Source organism: Anopheles cruzii, chromosome 2, assembly GCF_943734635.1.
Source record: "Anopheles cruzii chromosome 2, idAnoCruzAS_RS32_06, whole genome shotgun sequence".
Taxonomy (NCBI): domain Eukaryota; kingdom Metazoa; phylum Arthropoda; class Insecta; order Diptera; family Culicidae; genus Anopheles; species Anopheles cruzii.
Window position 1 is genome coordinate 38,641,934 of NC_069144.1, and position 20,629 is coordinate 38,662,562.

General features: G+C 48.8%; 5 protein-coding genes and 1 pseudogene across 5 annotated transcripts; 5 read left to right on the forward strand and 1 right to left on the reverse strand.

Moving 5' to 3' along the window:
• The first annotated feature begins 1,386 nt into the window (after nt 1-1,386).
• Nucleotides 1,387-1,773, forward strand: LOC128269355 (tubulin alpha-4A chain-like). Its single transcript, XM_053006797.1, has one exon. It carries the CDS (start codon nt 1,387-1,389, stop codon nt 1,771-1,773), a length of 387 nt encoding a protein of 128 aa, XP_052862757.1.
• Nucleotides 1,774-2,541: 768 nt separating this feature from the next.
• Nucleotides 2,542-3,910, forward strand: LOC128269354 (tubulin alpha-8 chain-like; annotated as a pseudogene).
• A 516-nt stretch (nt 3,911-4,426) lies between these two features.
• On the forward strand, nt 4,427-8,595 carry LOC128277319 (sarcosine dehydrogenase, mitochondrial). The gene is made up of 6 exons (XM_053015764.1): nt 4,427-4,758; nt 5,754-7,003; nt 7,080-7,277; nt 7,337-7,479; nt 7,549-7,654; nt 7,718-8,595. Exons 1-6 carry the CDS (start codon nt 4,605-4,607, stop codon nt 8,567-8,569), a joined length of 2,703 nt encoding a protein of 900 aa, XP_052871724.1. The 5' UTR covers nt 4,427-4,604; the 3' UTR covers nt 8,570-8,595.
• Nucleotides 8,596-9,900: 1,305 nt separating this feature from the next.
• Nucleotides 9,901-13,650, forward strand: LOC128279037 (neurogenic differentiation factor 1). The gene is made up of 3 exons (XM_053017757.1): nt 9,901-10,004; nt 11,084-11,328; nt 13,096-13,650. The coding sequence occupies exons 1-3, from the start codon at nt 9,926-9,928 to the stop codon at nt 13,621-13,623; spliced, it is 852 nt and encodes a 283-aa protein (XP_052873717.1). The 5' UTR covers nt 9,901-9,925; the 3' UTR covers nt 13,624-13,650.
• An 843-nt stretch (nt 13,651-14,493) lies between these two features.
• LOC128267284 (glutamate-rich WD repeat-containing protein 1) lies at nt 14,494-15,967 on the forward strand. Its single transcript, XM_053004090.1, has 2 exons — nt 14,494-15,508; nt 15,588-15,967. The coding sequence occupies exons 1-2, from the start codon at nt 14,494-14,496 to the stop codon at nt 15,956-15,958; spliced, it is 1,386 nt and encodes a 461-aa protein (XP_052860050.1). The 3' UTR covers nt 15,959-15,967.
• A 60-nt stretch (nt 15,968-16,027) lies between these two features.
• Nucleotides 16,028-18,878, reverse strand: LOC128268105 (mismatch repair endonuclease PMS2). Its single transcript, XM_053005121.1, has 4 exons — nt 18,774-18,878; nt 18,546-18,705; nt 16,172-18,477; nt 16,028-16,102 (listed from the first exon to the last, which is right to left on the reverse strand). Exons 1-4 carry the CDS (start codon nt 18,876-18,878, stop codon nt 16,028-16,030), a joined length of 2,646 nt encoding a protein of 881 aa, XP_052861081.1.
• Between the last annotated feature and the right edge of the window lie 1,751 nt (nt 18,879-20,629).

Sequence of the window (20,629 nt, forward strand, 5' to 3'; positions counted from 1 at the left end):
CAGCGGGGCCGGATGGACGGCGAACTGAAGCTTACACTTTTTACCGTAATTCGTCGCTATTTGGTCGAGCAGTAGCGAAGTGAATCCTGAGCCGGTGCCACCGCCAAAGGAGTTGAATATAAGGAATTCTTGCAGTCCGTCACACTGTTCCGATAGCTGCGTGGAACGACGCGTCCGGTTTGGGTGTCTTGAAAGAACGTCGCCATGTTTTCCTTCACTTTCGTGTTGGGTTCCATCATCCCGTCCGGCTTCACTCCGTGCTCCGTAGTGAGCAACTGCCAGCAAGCATTCCCAATCTGGCACCCGGCCTGTCCGACCTGTATCGAAATTACTTTACGCTGTGAACGGAACACGATCCGTAGATGAGTTTTTATGGCACTTCGGAATTTCGCACAATCCCACAATGCGCAAGCTATCGGAACAGTGTGATGGACTGCAAGAATTCCTTATATTCAACTCCTTTGGCGGTGGCACCGGCTCAGGATTCACTTCGCTACTGCTCGACCAAATAGCGACGAATTACGGTAAAAAGTGTAAGCTTCAGTTCGCCGTCCATCCGGCCCCGCTGATCTCCACCATTGTAATGGATAATGCCAACTAAATACGGATGTACAAACTGATGCAGAATTATATATGGCCGTTGAACGCCTGGTCAGGAGATTAAGTATGCGTGTAATGTGTATTGATAAGGGATCAAGCCTTCTTGTCAAGCTACACCATATCCTCACACATTCAGTCAGAACTATCTCAGGGTTCTAGTAGAAAGAACTTACAAAATGTGTTCAAATAAACTAGTATCAAATTTATTTTCTACACTTTCGGGCATTCCATAAAATGACAAAAATGTGAGGCGTTTTCCAGTTTGAAATAAAAATCTAGTAAATAAAATACAATTTTCAAATGAAATTCTTTAAATGTAGTGGTCATGATAAACCAATTTAGATTACTTTCGCTGCCAATAAACACTACTACAAATGAGTATACTTTGCTACAGGTATCTTAGTGCCTAAACTTCGCAGGTAGGATTTATAAGTATTTGGCCTGAATCCAGTACAACAGTGTAATGACCTCATCTGCCAAGCTTCCTGGCTAACACCCACACAACTGATCATAGAAAATTGTATTAGATTTTGCAGCAGTTTTAGTATAGTTGTCCGTCGTAACTGGCCGCTGTTCTCATCGCTCTGAACTGTTATTTCTATCGGTCGAACAAAATGGTTCGCATTAGTTTTCTACAAATTTCCGAAGTGCCAAAGAACTAATCTGTGGATCATGTTCCGTTCACAGCGTGAAGTAATTTCGATACAGGTCGGACAGGCCGGGTGCCAGATTGGGAATGCTTGCTGGCAGTTGCTCACTACGGAGCACGGAGTGCAGCCGGACGGGATGATGGAACCCAACACGAAAGTGGAGGAAAACATGGCGACGTTCTTTCAAGACACCCAAACCGGACGCGTCGTTCCACGCAGCATTTTTATAGATTTGGAGGAGTCCGTCATCGATGATATTCGCAAAGGACCCTGCAAACAGTTGTATCATCCGCAGTACATGATCACGGGAAAGGAGGATGCGGCCAATAACTTCGCCCGTGGACACTATACCGTTGGCAAACAAATCATCGAGCAGGTCTCGGGCACAATGCGCAAGCTATCGGAACAGTGTGACGGACTGGAAGGATTCCTTATATTCAACTCCTTTGGCGGTGGCACCGGCTCAGGATTCACCTCGCTACTGCTCGACCAAATAGCGACGAATTACGGTAAAAAAGTGTAAGCTTCAGTTCGCCGTCCATCCGGCCCCGCTGATCTCCACCATTGTAATGGATAATGCCAACTAAATACGGATGTACAAAGGCAAAAAATGGTTCGCAACCGATTAACCACCTACAAACTGATGCAGAATTATGTATGGCCGTTGAACGCCTGGTCAGGAGATTAAGTATGCGTGTAATGTGTATTGATAAGGGATCAAGCTTTCTTGTCAAGCTACACCATATCCTCACACATTCAGTCAGAACTATCTCAGGGTTCTAATAGAAAGAACTTACAAAATGTGTTCAAATTAACTAGTATCAAATTTATTTTCTACACTTTCGGGCATTCCATAAAATGACAAAAATGTGAGGCGTTTCCAGTTTGAAATAAAAATCTAGTAAATAAAATACAATTTTCAAATGAAATTCTTTAATTGTAGTGGTCATGATAAACCAATTTAGATTACTTTCGCTGCCAATAAACACTACTACAAATGAGTATACTTTGCTACAGGTATCTTAGTGCCTAAACTTCGCAGGTAGGATTTATAAGTATTTGGCCTGAATCCAGTACAACAGTGTAATGACCTCATCTGCCAGGCTTCCTGGCTAACACCCACACAACTGATCATAGAAAATTGTATTAGATTTTGCAGCAGTTTAGTATAGTTGTCCGTCGTAACTGGCCGCTGTTCTCATCGCTCTGAACTGTTATTTCTATCGGTCGAACAAAATGGTTCGCATTAGTTTTCTACAAATTTCCGAAGTGCCAAAGAACTAATCTGTGGATCATGTTCCGTTCACAGCGTGAAGTAATTTCGATACAGGTCGGACAGGCCGGGTGCCAGATTGGGAATGCTTGCTGGCAGTTGCTCACCACGGAGCACGGAGTGCAGCCGGACGGGATGATGGAACCCAACATGAAAGTGGAGGAAAACATGGCGACGTTCTTTCAAGACACCCAAACCGGACGCGTCGTTCCACGCAGCATTTTTATAGATTTGGAGGAGTCCGTCATCGATGATATTCGCAAAGGACCCTGCAAACAGTTGTATCACCCGCAGTACATGATCACGGGCAAGGAGGATGCGGCCAATAACTTCGCCCGTGGACACTATACCGTTGGCAAACAAATCATCGAGCAGGTCTCGGGCACAATGCGCAAGCTATCGGAACAGTGTGACGGACTGGAAGGATTCCTTATATTCAACTCCTTCGGCGGTGGCACCGGCTCAGGATTCACTTCGCTATTGCTCGACCAAATAGCGACGAATTACGGCAAAAAGTGCAAGCTACAGTTCGCCGTCTATCCGTCCCCGCTGATCTCCACGTCGGTGGTCGAGCCGTACAACAGCGTGCTGTGTACACACGCAACTATGAATACATCAGACTGTTGTTTCATTATGGACAACGAGGCCACGTACAGTATTTGCTCGAAGACGCTGCAAATCGATCGCCCTCACTACACGGACCTAAATGCGCTGGTGGCGCAGGTTGTGTCCTCGACGACGGCTTCGCTGCGCTTCAAGGGCACGATAAACGTCGATTTGAATGAGTTTCAAACGAACCTGGTACCGTACCCGCGTGTGCACTATCCGCTCGTGTCCTACGCGCCACTAGTGTCCGCATCGAAGGTATCGCACGAGAGTAGCTCGGTGGCGGAAATCACAAATGCCTGCTTTACGTCCGAGAACACTATGGTAAAGTGTGACCCTCGAATGGGCAAATACATGGCTTGCTGCATGCTGTTCCGGGGGGGACATCATGCCGAAAGATACCAATGAAGCGGTGGCCGCGATTAAAACCAAGCGTCACATCAATTTTGTCGATTGGTGTCCTACGGGTTTTAAGATTGGCATCAACCAGCAAGCACCATTCGTACTTCCGGGAAGTGATCTGGCGAGACCCAAGCGGGCCGTCTGTATGCTTTCGAATTCGACCGCCATCTCGACGGCGTGGGCCAGGCTCAACTACAAATTCGATGTGATGTATCGGAAGCGGGCCTTCGTGCATTGGTATGTTGGCGAAGGCATGGAGGAGGGCGAATTTTCAGAGGCCCGAGAAGATTTAGCCTGCCTCGAGCGGGACTACGATGAGGTGGCCGGCGATACGGTGGATTCGGCCGATGAATATGTTTACGGCGAAGAAGAGTTTTGATTATTTGTGTTCGCGATTAAATTTTAATTTTTTTTAAACAAAATGTAATTAGAAGTTAATTTAAATCTAATCGTGTAAAGTGTTAATGTGGGGTCCTGTACTTAGCAACACACACATCCAGAAAATAAATCGGCCCAAGGATGTACCGATCGAAATAAATGAACCGCCAGGCCAGCAGGTGCCGGTGTAAAACAATACTTAGTTTACTTTTAACATACAGCTGTTCGAGGCCATCGTATAGAGATGACCTTCGCTTTCACTCGAGAATCCTAACAAACGAAACTTATAAAATTAGACAAAAAATCTTTCGTCATTGCAGCCCAAAGGGACTTAATCAGTAGCTTCGGGCGCTTGCATTGCATACTCTTATTGTTTGGCCATTACAGCTGAGAGCATTATGGCGTTATCAAGCCGTTTACAGTTGACCGTTGCTGATTTAATGGCGAACACGTAACTTTTATTCCAATCGTCAGCTCCTTAGCGGCAATCAGTTTTCATGTGCGTTCGCTAGGGAACAGTCGTAGAAAGCAAGAAAGAAGTACTCAATTTCCGTGGATTGTTGTATGAGCTTTGAAGACGATCAAGTGTAACTTTCTTTTCAAATAAACACACTTAGTACGTGTGGTTCCACTAAATATAGCGTCTTATGATTCGGGCGTGTTTTTCGGAAGCAGGTTAAGAAATCGTCGACATAATGCATCGATTGCGAAGGAACGTGATTGATCAGTTCAAAAAGTCTGCCCATGGTCGGGCACGGCTGTCGGATGCCTCACGAGTTTCGGCAACCGTTGGTCGAGGATATGCAACGGAAAACGCACTTCCTGAAAGTGCGGACGTGGTGATCATCGGTGCGTAATTACTGGCAGTAACAGACAAAGGCAGTCATTTGAAGATCAGTTTAATTGTGAGCAGAAAATTGGTGCAGTGTTGTTAATTTTGTTTTTTTAACCAATGTTAAGTGGTGTTTTACACGATTTGCTAAGTTTTTTAAACTTACCTTTTCCATCTTCTAGTTGTACAACATTAATACAAATTTTCTCTGGAAGAATAATGCTGAACATGCAGCACATCAGTTTATTGGAGAACATGTTATCAATCTTTGGTGACCGGCGTGACACCGGCGCGGGGGGCCAACAACCCCGCCAGCATTGAACATACATTGTTACAGAAACCAATAGAAGATGAACATTGTCTCTGTTGCAGGACAAAAGACCGCTCGGCTCGGTTGTAGAAGAGGAAGAAGTTGTCAAGCTTTACTCTTGAAGTGGCACAAGTCCTAGCAATGCCGTCACGGAATGGCCATAACATAATTTCCATCACTAAAACGAACCACAAACACGGTAAACAGAGTGTTCAGTTGAGAAGCTTGTTCGAGTCTAGCATGAATCCCGAGTCTACCGATAACTTTGTGACCTTTGCGGCAGATCATTGATTGCCCCGTTAGCCTCTAGTTGCTTCCTTTTTCTGTTTGGCGGGGGGCTTGTTTTGTGTACCACAATTCCGACAACTGGAGCATGGCGGGCGAACATCGCGCCGATCGTTGTTGGATCTGGAACGGGATCAGGACCAAAGTCCCGTCCTGTTCATCGCACCGCGGCGAGTCCGGTCTTTGGCTTAGTCGGTCAGTCCGTTTTCTTTTTATTTACAAACAACGCTGTCCGTTAAAGTTACTGGTAATTTGCATCGTCAGTTGGTCACGGAAGTCGCGCGCATCTTACAGTTCTGGAATGTTGGTTTAAGCGCCATTGACTTATTGGTGGTTCTATTTCGTTGTTTCCTTTTTTGTGGGCAATTTTAGTGGTGATTTCTTGTCTTCGTTAATACATAACCCTTTTTACGGCAGGAGGTGGATCGGCCGGGTGTAATGCGCTCTACCAGCTGGCGAAGCGTGGTGTACGGGCGGTCCTGGTGGAGAAGTCCAAACTCACGGCGGGCACTACCTGGCACACGGCCGGCCTGGTGTGGCGTCTGCGCCCGAATGATGTCGAGATACGGCTGCTGGCGGCGACACGCGACTTGCTGATGCGGCTCGAGGACGAAACGGGTCACAACTCGGGATGGATCAATAACGGCGGCTTGTTCATCTCACACTCGGCGGAGCGTTTGGATGAGTACAGCCGGTTGGCCACGCTGGGCAAGTGCTTCGGTATCGACTCGCACATTCTCACGCCGGAGGAGGCGCAAAAGCTGTTCCCTCCGCTCGACACATCCGCCTTCACCGGGGCCCTATACTCGCCGGGAGACGGCGTGGTCGATCCGGCTATGATGTGTACCGCGCTGACCAAGGGTGCCACAGCGAACGGGGCCCTCGTGATCGAAGAGTGTACCGTAACGCAGATTCTGACCGGGGAGAATCTGCTCGGCATGAAGGACGTCCGCGGAGTGCTGACCAACAAGGGGCCGATCCGCACCAACACCGTCGTGAACGCGACCGGAGTCTGGGGCCGCGATCTGATCGAACCGCTCGGTGTGTACCTGCCACTGATACCGATGCGTCACGCGTACGTCGTGTCGGAGACGATGGAAGCGGTCCACCAGATGCTGCCGAACGTGCGTGACCACGACTTTTCGCTGTACTTCCGCATCCAGGGCAAGTCGATCTGTATGGGCGGATACGAGAACAATCCGATCCTGTTGAACCGCGTCCCCGGTGACTTCCACTTTGGGCTGTACGATCTGGACTACTCGGTGTTCGACACGCACATCCAAGGAGCGGTGCAGCTTTGTCCGGCGTTCGGCGAGGCCGGCGTCAAGAGCACGGTCTGTGGTCCGGAGTCGTTTACGCCGGATCACAAACCCCTGATGGGGCCCGATCCGACGGTGTGCGGACTGTTCCACAGCGTCGGCTACAACTCGGCCGGAATGATGCTCGGTGCCGGCTGTGCCGAGCAGCTGGCCCAGTGGATCGTGCACGATCGTCCCGAGCGCCACATGTTCGCGTACGACGTGCGCCGCTTCTCGCCGAAACAGAAGAAGGCCCTGAACTGGGCGACGGAGCGAAGCCACGAAGCGTACACCAAAAACTATAGTATTGTCTTCCCGCACGACGAGGCCCTGGCCGGGCGGAACTTTACCGTCGATCCGTTCCACAAGGTAAGGCTCGGTTCCCCGTCCCACGATCCCGGTTGTCTCACGATTCTTGATACCCCGTCGTCGTCGGTTTCTCCAGCAAATGATACAGTACGGGGCCGTGATGGAGGAACGGCACGGCTGGGAGAGGCCCGGCTACTTCCTGCTCGACGAAACGGTGGTGGTACAGCCGTACGATTGGTACGGCTACTACGACCACCCCAAGAACACGAACACACACTACGAGGAAGCGCTCAAGGGTGACTACACGTTCGGGTTTTCCGCGCACCACGATCTGGTAAGTCCCCCTTTCCGAAACGCGGGAACATGAATAATTGACCCCCGGGTTACTTCCAGATTGGCGAAGAAGCGCTCACTTGCCGTCACGATGCCGCACTGTTCAATCTGAGCTACTTCTGCAAACTCTTCCTCACCGGCAGCCAGGCCAAGGAGGCGGCGGAGTGGATTTTTACCGCAAACCTGGACCAACCGGTCAACAAGTGCGTCAACAAGAAGGTAACGTACGAACGAGAGTTGTGCGATGTTTGACCGATGCGATGTTTCCACAGGACCGTCTACACGTGCGCTCTCAACAAGCGCGGTGGCGTAGAGGCAGACGTCACGGTCAGCATCGTGGAGTCCGGGATGGGTGGACTGCATGACCCAATCTTTAAGGTGAGGACAGGGGGGTCTACATTCCGGTGTAGCCTTTACTGATGCGAAACATCGTTTTCCCAGGGTCGTGGCTATTACATCGTCGCCGGAGGGGCCTCCGCCTATCACACCAAGTGCCACATCCTGTCCGTGATCCAGGAGAAGGCATTCCGGGCCGTGGTCAGCGATCAGACCGAGGAGCTTGGCGTGCTGTCGATTCAGGGCCCGAAAAGCCGGCACATCCTGCAGAAGATAACGGACTTCGATCTGGCCAACGACGAGGTGTTCCCGCCGAACTCGCACAGGATACTGACGATCAAAATCAATCCACACTACAGCTGCCAGGTGCGGGTGCTGCGCGTCAGCTTCGTCGGCGAGCTGGGCTACGAGCTGCACATTCCGGAGGAGAGCTGCAACGACGTCTACAACGCGCTGATGAAGGCCGGGTACAAGGAGAGCCTGCGGAATGCCGGCTACCGGGCACTGTACTCGCTGAGCAGCGAGAAGGGCTACCACCTGTGGGGCAACGATCTGCGCGCGGACGACACGCCGGTGGAGGCGAATCTGGGGTTCGTTTGCCGGAAGAAGGGCGAGTACCAGGGCAAAACGGTGGTCGATCGGCAGCTGGCCGATGGCGTTAGCCGTAGGCTGGCGTTCTTCACCCTGCGCCAACAGGTGCCCATCTGGGGTCTGGAGGCAGTGTACCGGGACGGTGAGATCGTCGGACATCTGAGGCGGGGAGAGTACGGCTACACTCTGCAGAAACCGATCGGCCAGGCGTACGTGGAGCGCACGGACGGGGGCGTAATCACGAACGAGTTCCTCAAGTCGGGCCGGTATCAGATCGAGGTGATGGGCAAGCTGCACGACGCTGACTGCCATCTGAGAAGCCCCTTCGATCCAAAGGGTCAACGAATACTGGGAATATACAAATAAATAATAAACTGCTCGCCGGTTAGCGTTCTCCGAAGGTGCTGTACTTCCTCCTCGTCGTCCTCGCCGGCGACCCTGTCGCGGCTGTCGATTTATGGTACCATCAATCCGCACAGTTCAACCCCGGAGCTGACCCGGGCGGTTGCATAATTTATGGCCAACCACTTTCGCTGCCACTAGAAAGTGCGAGAAACGATTAACCACAAATCCGGTGGGCTTAGGCTTGGAATGGCTTGTTTTATGGGAACGTTATTTGATCCGCTTAAGGTCTCTCGCGCGGCGCAAGGACACTGCTCTTCCCTAGCTATGTCACCCGCTCGTCCTTTCGCCTCGGGCCCTCGGCCAGTAATAGGATCCGCGTGGGTGCAACACGAGCGAAGAAACGAACGCAAAAGCAGTGTAGGTGATGGGCCAAGCGACAAATTTGGTGTCCATGGAACTCTTCGACACTCCGTGACGGACCCTGAGGCGACTTCCCGATGCACCGTCTGCTGGCCGGGTTTTTCGGTAATAAATTGCTCCTAATTTGTCATAAATTTCCACAGCTCATTTCACGACGACACGCGACACGACGGTCGCGCGATACACGGTATTCCACGTTGGACGTCGCACGTATTCCTTTTCTTTCCGATTTTCACTCCAAGGGTGGTTTAAGAAACTTTTTTTACAACAATCGCACCGTAAGCTGATCGATTTAAAGCATTTAACCGAGTTTTTAACGCCAAAAAGAACACAGCGTAAATTTAATACATTATGCCGCAATTTTATCTCACACTTAGTTTAACATATTTGATAAAATTCCACAGAAATGTTTACGTAGCCCCTTTCACAAAGCATACGAAACCATCGACGAGATGCACCCGAAATGTGTGCATCGAGGAGATGCACCCTTCGGTAGCGTCACGAGAAGCACTTCAGATGCGCCTCAAGATCGGCTCTGATTGGTTAAGACGGCCGCGACGCTAAGTGAACTGCATCCGTTGGCTCCGCCCTTTCTTGCTGGATGAGGATTAAAATTAGACTTAGCGAATCGCACGCCAAGCCTAGCGATGGATAGCACGGAGAGTCGGCCGTCGTAATCACGCAATTAGTGCAATCTTAGCGCTAGCCTTACCAGCATCGTTGAAGCGACGATGATCACGAGATCGTGACAGCATTCCACCAGCGCCGCCAAACCGAATCCTCATTCCTCATCCAAAGTGAAGTGATCAGTTGAAAGGACAATAATAGGTATTGCGCCAGTCCTGGATCACAAATTCTGTGGTTTTGGTGATCTTCCGTGAGTGCGTTTACGTGACCGCTTTTGAATACAGTTCCCATAAAGTGAATAGTAAGCAGGCCAAGTGAGACGATCGCAGAATGCCCAAACGAAAACGAGCCCCATCACCAAAGTTCGATCTACTAGAGGACGGCTTCGACGATGACCTCAGCTCTAATGGTAACTATCAAACGTGCGGTGTGATCTTCTAGACGAACAAACATGTGTCCGGTTTCCAAATTTTAAATATTGTATAATTGGAAAATAATAATTAGTTTGTGATTAATTTAAAATGATTTAATAATAGTTTAGTTAAAATAATTGTAAATGAAATTTACTAGTTGGAAGAGCTCGCAATGCACATGTTATGACCGTAACATAAAAAAGTTTGTTACTTTTTCAAACAAAAGTGGTGGTCGTTGGAACAGTTAATAATTACCGCCAATTGTGCAATTAATTTGTGGATGTTTTAGGAAAAGAACCGTTCAAGTGATTTAATACAGTATGATTGTTGTCTTGGTTTTGAGATATATTTACGATTGTAAACCAATAACAATTGAACATTCTCATCAAACCAATCAAACCAATAACAATTGAGCTCATTGTCGATGATTCATTTCGCCAATACAACACGGTTTTTCGAAAAGTACACGGAAAAAGATAAAAATATGTGTATCTAATTGTTTATTACAACCTTAATAGCTAAACCGTTTGAGTAAGCTCTTGCCATTGGAACAAATTTCAAGCATTTGTATTTGATGTATTTCGAGGTGTATTTCTATTTCAAGTTCCCTTCATAAAATTCCATAAAATAATAACACGTTTTAGTGCATTGTTAACATTATTATTACCATTGCCAAATGTTTTGATAATATCCAAACTTTAGCGTTGCGGCGGTTCGAAAAAATTGCTTGATGAGACATTTAACCTCAATTAGATTTTATTTAAAAACAGCCTACATGAACTGCATTTTCTTCTTTCTTTTGACTATTGGCACTATGTTTCGCGTCTTGGCAAATAATGTTGTGCCGATATGTCTGCGGGGTTATTTTTACACCCGAGAATAATAACATAATATTACTTTTAGGATCGTATGCTTGATTTGCCATAAATACGATCCTGATTGTTCCGTGAGAAAAAAATTAACGGTTGGCTTTGCAGAGCTGTTGATTACTGTAAATTCTTGTTCGATCAACACGATCGTGTCGCCAATCCTCACACCATTTCCCCCGTATTAACGTCCCTTTTCTGGTCCGCAGACGACAAACCAGGCACCCCGATCCAGCGTAATGCGGCCAACGCGCGGGAACGGGCTCGGATGCGCGTACTGTCGAAAGCGTTCTTCAACCTGAAGCGCAACATACCGTGGGTTCCGGCGGACACCAAGCTCTCCAAGCTGGACACGCTGCGGTTGGCCAAGAACTACATCAACTACCTGGCGGCCACACTCGACGGTCAGTCGGTGGAGGACTTTTCGTCCAATTTGGCGCAACCCCCGAAGACGGTAAGTTGGGCGTCCTTGGAAGGGCTTCGCCGTGAGGACGTGAGGCACTCCCACCGGCCGTCGGTCGGACAGACTGTGTGGCCGGATTTTCCCCATCAACAACGACGACGGGTATATTTAGCACCGGGAGGGTATGATCGCGCAAGAGCATAAGTGTTTGGCGCTGGGAAATCGAAGATCAGCCGCCATTCAGCCCACGATACTGCCTGTCTTTATGGCCCCGGTTCGTCCGCCCGCCAGGTGGATCATATCAGAGCGCCTGGCTTGGGTTGGGAATAGCTGAAGACGTTTCCTGATAGACGCCGCGCGTTCCCACTGCCTCCCGATGCTGTCTCGCGGTGCGGTGCGGGGCGGATGGGCATGTGGATTCCGAAGTGCTATAACTTTTCATCTCGAAATGTGATGTTTACAAGTCATTAGAGCTGAACAAATAGACGCGGGGATTTTTCTTTCTTTTATGGCCACGGTTAATGGAGGGTCCCTAGTCCCGGTGACTCATTAGTAAGTGCAGTGTGCCATGGTTTGCGGGGGGTGGACCAGTAAGAAAGTGTGACATTGGCACAGTCGTGGCTTGAGCCGCGCAGACAGCCACTGCTAGTATTGCACGCCTTCGAGATAAATGCTATGGACGCAAACGCGAAAAAGGAACGATCAGTAGATCGAGAAGTCAAAGATGAACCGCTTTATGAAACGACAAAAAAAAATCTATCCATCGCGTCCATATGACAGGCCGCAGTGAAGATGATGTAAATCTGGCAGCGCGACGCGAGTGGCCGAGAAGCGGAAATTTGATGCTTCGACGCGCTTTTATGATGGATTGCGGCTGCCATCCGGGAAGGGCTCCATCTTTTTAACGTTCCTTACGTTGTCCTTCTCTGCTGGGACCCGAACCCGGTACTTGCCCGACGGTACTCATCGCCATGGCAGCCTGAGGCCGTGGTTCAATCCTTTTTGCCCGCGCGCAACGCGTGGACCTCACAGGCGATTAATTGTTAAACAAATGCCTTGTTTACAGGATCGCTGAAAAGCGATATCCAAACAAACACTTTTCCGACGCGTAAACACGCTGCTCGCGGAAACAACGACAAATGCTTTAGATCAGGAAGTCAGCCTGGAGGGCACTGTGAAGGGAATTTAGATGTTATGGGTGTTATGGCGTGCCAGCGATGTAAGAGCCATATCGGTCAGTTAGGGGTTGGGGAGGAATTATTCTTTTAAGAGGGCCCGATTGTCGAGAAGCGAATTAAATTTAAATAATGACATAGCATGGGGTGTTTTGATTTATGCTGAATTAAATTGCAGACGTGGTTCGAATTCCGGCATTATTATCGAACATTAAGGATTTTTCGCAAAGTAAAGAAAAACCCAACAAAAAGGCACTTGTGCGTTTTTTTAATTTTCGTCAATTAGGGCTAATATTTAACGATTGCGCCACAGTTCGTGTGTGGCTGATATCCGGTACAACCTTAGTGTTTGAAACATGCTTTGGGAGCAGATGATTGCGTCAGATGGTCGCGTTGTCGCATCCAACGCTCAAGATTTCCGGCACTTCCGAGCTGGGTGTGTTTATTTTGTGAAAATGTCTGTACAGTCCTTGAAGCCCGCTGCACTCATTTCGGTGTCCGAATAAAATATCAGATTACCCACTTGGGCTGCGTCACCCGAAGTTTTCCGTGCGGTAGAATCTTCCCAACCGTTTGGCCTCTATGCGTTTTTGTTTGCCCCTCGTGTTCAATATTTCTCCCGTATTACTGTTTGTCTCCGCAGGCGTGGCCTTTCATTTTTCAACAAGTCCAGCCACACGTCGAGCCGAGCAAATCCGCGAAGAATCCGTCAGCATTCGCTGCACCAACAACGTCGCCAGCCGCGGGGCCAAATGTCGGTCAAACCACGTGCTCGGCGGCCGATCAAAAGTGGAAGGACTACCGTTTGAAGGAAGGCACTTGCCGTGGCCCATCCAGCGGGCCTGAAGATATCGGGTCTCACAACGTCAAGTCACCGCACCACCCGCCACCGGCAGCTGCTATGCACGGATTCTCCGAATCAACACCCAGCGGCGGCATGGAAGGTGTCAACGATTATGGCGGGTACGGTGAGCCGATGATCAGCTCGTATCATCAGCATCAGCAGCATCACCAACAGTCCGGTTTGCAGCAGCAGGACCATCATCATCAACTTCATCAACATTATCAAGGAACCGTGCAATCGCACACCGACGGTTGCCACCTCGGTGTCGGCATTTCAGTTGCAACATCTTACCAGCGGCACCACATGACTTCGATCGGCGGGGATTAATGCGGAACCGGGCGGGCATCGTGTGAATCGCTGTATGCTGGTAGTATTTAGTGAACCCGGTGAATTGTGGTCGTGCTTTATATTTTATCATAAAACCAAAGTATTACACTGTATTGCTATAGCGAATATTGAAATTTGAAATAAAACGATGTGAACAGTACTCTGAAGGTTTTTAAACCAGATAACTTGCCACTAGTTTTAAATCGTTACATTCGTTTACTTGTTCAGTATTTACAACACGAAAACGGCATTTTGCCATTTCATGTTCAAGAGAGGATATAAATGAGCAAAATTTTAAATTACTTGAAACATTTTGCGAAGTTGTGTGTGTTGTCAAATTTTGTTTTGTACGATGCAATACAAATAATAAAAGACGCAATCTGGTTCTGGACCACAAGGTTGTGTTTTCAAATTATAAGGTTATGTTTTGAGGTTTATTGCAATTCAATTTCGATTTCAATTCACGATTTACACTTTCAGTCACGTTTGATAAGAATAAACATTTTCAAAAAGGTAACAAAATATTACAGCTGGCCATGGGTTCCGATTTCAAAGATTTCCGGCGTGTCAGGGGAGTTGGCGCGGAATTAAGAAACACAACATTCCGGCCGTAAAAACACAAGGTTACAGATAGCAACATAAATCAATATTGTCTCTGATGCAGAGAAGAACGAAACGTTGAACTGTTCACTGTACACGCGCCGTACACTGTACACAACTGACAGCATACAACACTGACAGCATGAACTGTCACCGCGAGCACATGGAATGTTTGCGGTCTGGTACGGCTTTAAACAATCCACCGTACGAGTGTTCGCCGGCGCAAAAATAGGCACTTTTACGTTAGCTTTAACGGTGTAATCTGGAATCATGTCGCAGGACGACGAGCGGATGGAAGTAGCAGAAGATCAAAACATCGAGGATGCCATTCTGGAAGACGCCAGCGACGACGAGGACAAGGACGGCAACGATGATACCGGCCAGGCGGTGAAGGCAAAAGTTTACTTGCCTGGTCAATCGTTGGCCGAGGACGAGGAGCTGGTGTGCGACGAATCGGCCTACATTATGCTGCATCAGGCTCAGACGGGTTCACCGTGTCTCAGCTTCGACGTGGTGCACGATCCTTTGGGTGAGGATCGCGAAGAGTTCCCGCTGACGGCGTTTCTCGTCGCCGGAACGCAGGCTGCCCGGACGCACGTGAACAGTGTGATCGTGATGAAAATGTCCAACCTACAGCGGACGGCACGTGAAAAGGGCGACGATTCGGACGATTCCGGCGAAGAAAGCGACGACGAAGATGTGGGCACCAAGAGCTCGCTTCCGCACATGGATTGTGCCCTGATCAAGCACGCCGGGTGCGTGAACCGGTTGCGCGTCACCACGTTCAACGGTGCGCAGTACGTGGCCAGTTGGAGCGAGATGGGCAAGGTACACATCTACAACATCAACGATCAGCTGGCGGCGGTTGATGATCAGCAGGCTTGCCGGACATACCAGCAGAACAAGATGGCCGATAAGATTACGCCCGTCTACAGCTTTTCCGGACACCAAAAGGAGGGCTTTGCGCTCGACTGGTGTACCACGACGCGTGGCATGTTGGCCACCGGAGACTGTCGGCGAGACATTCACATTTGGCGGCCAAACGATAAGGGCGGCTGGAATGTCGATCAACGGCCACTGATCGGACACACGGACTCCGTCGAGGACATTCAGTGGAGCCCGAACGAGGCGAACGTGCTGGCCTCATGCTCGGTGGACAAATCCATTCGCATCTGGGACTGCCGAGCGGCTCCATCGAAGGCGTGCATGCTAACGGCGGCCAACGTGCACGAAAGTGACGTGAATGTGATCAGTTGGAACCGAAACGAACCTCTGATTGCTAGTGGTATGTACCGGGCGGGACGGGGTCCGATTTGGTGACATTGTGGGTTTTCTATTGGTGGTTTCGAATCTCTCGATAACAGGCGGCGATGATGGGGTACTGCACGTGTGGGACTTGCGCCAATTCCAGACGAAAACTCCCGTTGCCACATTCAAGCACCACTCGGATCACATCACGACGGTCGAGTGGCATCCGAAGGAATCGACCATACTGGCGTCCGGTGGCGACGATGATCAGATCGCACTGTGGGATCTGTCGGTTGAGAAGGACGACGCTGAGGCCGACAAGGACCCGAACGACGATCCCAATCTGAAGGATCTGCCACCCCAGCTGTTGTTCATCCACCAGGGGCAGAAGGAAATTAAAGAATTGCATTGGCATCCGCAGCTTAAGGGTGTGCTGCTGTCGACCGCCCACAGCGGCTTCAACGTTTTCCGTACGATAAGTGTGTAGACCGGGGGAAGGCAAGAAATAAAAAAAAACCGGCTATCACCGACCTTGATTCCGATTCGTGTAGAGAGGTTACTTCTCCGGTTCTCGATGTATCATTGCGAGATTCACCAAATGGCGCATCGTCGGTCGCCCGTGAGGGCAGTTCTGTGAACGAAATACGGGAAGTTAGAACTGAATGAGTTCAAGACATGCGCCACCGCGTGAAGACCTCACCCATGGTTGCTCGATCTCGCCCATGTGACGTACGAGGCGTAGCATTTGGTTTACCGACAGTGCCGTACCCATCATGACCGATTTCCGGCACGCACGGGAAGCAAACATGGCGCGGACCCGCGACGGTCGGCACACCGTCCCGGGGGCGTCCTGGAGCATAAAGATCAGCTCGTCGATGTCCTCCTTACCAAACTCCCAGTTACGGCTGTACGGTTTGGCGATCAAGCGCACTTTCCGCGTGGTCGGTGCCGCTCCGTCGATTTCGAACTTGAAACCGTTCATTTCGAACACGTCCAGATTGTCGATCAGTATCATCTCATTGACGGCGGTCAGCTCGACGGTTTGCGGCACCATAAGCCGCTGGTTCTGTATCACCGTCGTCTGCTGCAGGTCTTCGAAATTGTACTTTTCGTCCGTCGCGTGCTGATCGACGATGAACAGATCGTCCGCGAGTCGGCAAACGATGAAGCCAAGGTTGAACTGGCCAACGATCTGCATCGCGGCAAAATCCGACTTTGCTATCTCCGTCTGCAGCTCATTTTCGGCCGCCTTGTTGCTGGTGGGGTTGATTTTGCTCTTGAACTTGAGATGCGTCAGAGCGTGCTGTCGCTTGATGATCTGTTTCGATTGGAGTTCCTGCTCGCGCTTGATAAGATCCTCGAGTGAGTCCATCGTGAGCTGTAACCGATGGTGGTTTCGGTTTCGCACACCCTCGCCTCGATCATCTGGTTGCTCCGGTGGATCGGGTTCATCAATTTCGATCGTTTCGTCGCTGTTGATGTGGGCTTGTTCTATCAGCTCTCGCTTGGCTGGAACTTTGTCGCTGGAGGAGCTTTCCATTTTCACAGACAGCTGCTCACCGGAGGCCAATCGTCCGGGGGAGCAACTGGGTGGTGCAAGCATTCCCGAAGCCATTTCCGGTTCTAGCGCCGAGGATGTAGCTTCTTTTGCAATTGGCTCAGCAAATCGCTCCTGTGAAATGGGTCGTGATTGGGTACATCTGATAACGCGGACTGATTCTTTTTCGCTCGGTGGATCTTCCAAAAGTGGCTCGTCCGTTCGCAATATGGTAAGGTCATAAGGATTGTCTTCACTTTTGATCAACTTAACCGACCGAACTTTTTCATATTCATCGTTCGATGATTCGTCTTGTTCGGTAACACTATCCGACGGTGGTTTGTTAGCTTCGAGAAAATCGACAATTTTCTGCAATCCATTGCCCGTTCCGTTGCGCTTTCGCTTCAGCCCCGTTCCGGAACTGGATGCTTTCGGTACCTCGAAGGTAAACTGCATTTCGCCGTCAGTACACCCGTCAACCGCCGTCCGGTCACCAGTCGATTCCTCGTCCTCCGACGGCACTGAAACGTTCAGCAGACGGCTCGAGTCACTTAGATTTAAATTTTGCATCTTAAACGACGACGGCACACTGCCAAACGTTTTCTTGATCGACTTGCGCACCGCAAGCAGAATGATCTTTTCGTTGTTCATCATCACCATCCGCTTGTCGGGCGTAACGTTAACGTCCACCTCGGTCCGGCCTAGTTTCAGGTTCAGAAAGATAAACGGGTGCTGGTGTACGTTGAATCGATGGTACGCATCGTTCACCAGTTTGCTGATCTGTCGCGGTTCACAGGGCCGCGAGTTGACGTAGTAAAACTGGCGGTCCTTAGTGCTACGCCCGGCTCCGTGGGCACAGCTCGATATGTAGCCCTCGATGGTGTATTGGGACAGATTAAAGTTATCGACCTCCTCCTGCGTGAGTGCCAAACCGTCGCCCAAATCGCTTTCGTCCAAATCCTGTATCTTTCCGTTGCTTCCGATGGCTTGCTTCAATTCCAGCAGCTCGCCCGTCTGCTGTGGTCCAAACAGGGCCCTTATGTTGTCCAGCACACTGTCCGCACCATCCGTACTCATAAAGATCGTTTTGGCACCCTTGGCACTCTGATTAGTGCAGATAATGCGCACTCTGACCGAGACGAGACAGTACGCCTGCAGGATTTGACACATGCGTAGAAATTCGCGCTTTATGTTGCGCTGAAACTCTTTCTTGCGCACGGGCAGCGTGGCAAAAAGATTGCTCAGTGTGACCGTCGTTCCAACGGGGCGAGCACAGGGCGACCGTGTCTGGATGCGACCGTCGTTGTTCAGCGTTAACTTGGTCGCGTGGTGGGCTGTGCTGTGGCGTGTCGTGATCACCATATCCGAGAGCGCACAGAGAGAACTGAGTGCTTCACCTCGAAAACCGAACGTTTCGATGGACTCCAGATCGGTGAATTCCTTCAGCTTCGATGTGTGATACTTGGCGGCTAGAAAATTGTGGGCCAAATGAAAATTAACCACAGCGCAAAGGGCGATTCTAGGTTGGCACCCATACTTAGGCCTTCAAAGTTTTTCTCCTCCACTCCGGATCCATTGTCTGCCACCTCGACCAGATCGGCACCTTGTTCGCGGAGCTTCACTTCGATTAGCGTTGCACCAGCATCTAGTGAATTTTCAACCAATTCCTTCACCGCAATGGCCAAACTCAGTACAACCTGCAGGAGTGATATCACCGGTTAGAGAAGGATTCTCCCCTACAATGGGAGCCGGATTCTTCCCGTACCTGACCGGAGCAAATTTTGTGCACAGTTTCCTTATCGATGGCATTTATCTTTCGCGATTCGGCAGTAGTTGCCGGCAACGCTGGCGTGTCGGTTTCGTCGGACATTCCGAAATTCCGAATAGAATATGATCTTCACTCTCGCAACTTTATCACGCTTCGTTCGCGGTTTGGAGTAAAGCGCGCGCCTTTTATGTTTTTGTTTTTATTTATGCAATGATTGATGTGATTGTGTGTGATCTGGCAAGTGTGCTGTCAGTTTCTGAGTGCTGGCAGTTTCAAATATTCAAATGAGTTACCAAAACCGGAAAAAAACTTACATCGAGCATTTTTCGGAATACATGATAGTTATGATTGAACAAGTTAGGTCCAAGCTTTTGAATCAATTGAAAACACCAGACACGTTGAAAATTTTCGAATAGTTTTTTTTTATTTTTTCCATAATTTCTCATCCGTTTCCTTTCCGTCCATCGGAACCGACTTGCTTTAACCTTCTAGTTTTCTTACTCCATTTTTCTAGCATGTAAATTATATGCATCTTTTCTTTTGTTATCGTTTGATTTAATTATTTAAATGGATTTATATGCTGTAAAGTTGTGATAGTATGTACGAGTGGTTCTGAAGAGATTGAGTGGTTGGTTTCTATCTTATGCAGCATTATCCTCCCTTTCTCTCTGTTTCCGTTGGTTGTTTTCGTCTGCCAAGTTAGGTGCCTGTTAGATGGGGTTTGGGGTTATCCGCTGCCGCTGTTTTGTTCGGTTTCTGTAATACGTTTCATGCATTGCTAGGTGCATTTGAAGTGATCGCTTGTACCTCTACGATTGTCGCTCGTCAGTTTTCGGAGCTTACGTAGATTCTTCGGTGCCCGTAGAACCACGAGGAACACGGACTTGTGCTGACGTTTGCGCTTGGTGTGATTGGCTAGATGAGAGTGATAGTGTTCGTGCTAGGTAAATTTTCGATTTACTATTTTATCCTTCCAGGCTGACAGACTTTCAAAGCCGTACGCCACAAGCTCCTGCACGCTCTTATAGAGTTGGTTTTAGTTCTTCCATCCTGTTTCTTTAGCTTGGGTTGCTGCTGCTCTACGCGTTATCGTTCGTTTTTTTGTTATGCCTCTATTCTGATTGGTTCCAGTTTATCTAGATTAACTTACGATTTGTTACATTTCTTCTCACTTGTTTTCACTTTGTTTTGCTCTAAAAATTGTTCGTTTGCTACGGTGTTACATTTACCTGCGACCCCGCCGCAACTGATTCATTGTATAAGCTACTTTTCTTTTATAATGCTAAGGGGGACCTATGCTTGCGTTTGTATGTATGTGCTTTGTTATGTTTGTGTCATCGTGTGACGGTTTATCATTTCGGTTCGGTTGCTTTTTATTTCCACTTTTAACAATTAAGTATTCGACTTGTTGAAGTTTTCTATGATAGACTAGTTTTATCATTTTGCAGACCTACGTGTAGGTTTTATTACTCATTTTTTATGTATTTTTCTCATACTGCTACACCGTTACTCGATTTTCTATACATCCATTCCATTGTCCCATTCTTTTGTTATTTTCTGTTTATTTTAATCGATTTTGTTGGCTTGTTTCACACTGTTTCCATATTGACAACCAAAATCCAAACAATAAAGGAACATTCGCGGAGGATACAGAAAAATATGTAAACAAACGAACATACAAAAGGAGCGTGGAGGAGATGTACAAATAATTTTCTTTCTTTCTTGGAATGAGCAAGGGTAACAGTTTTAGTGGCAATCAACATCGGATCGATCGAGAGTTAAGAGTAGTGACTTGTAAATAAGCTTTCTTAAGTACCTCTGTTCGTTGGTAATTTTATGCCTTTACTTTTCTT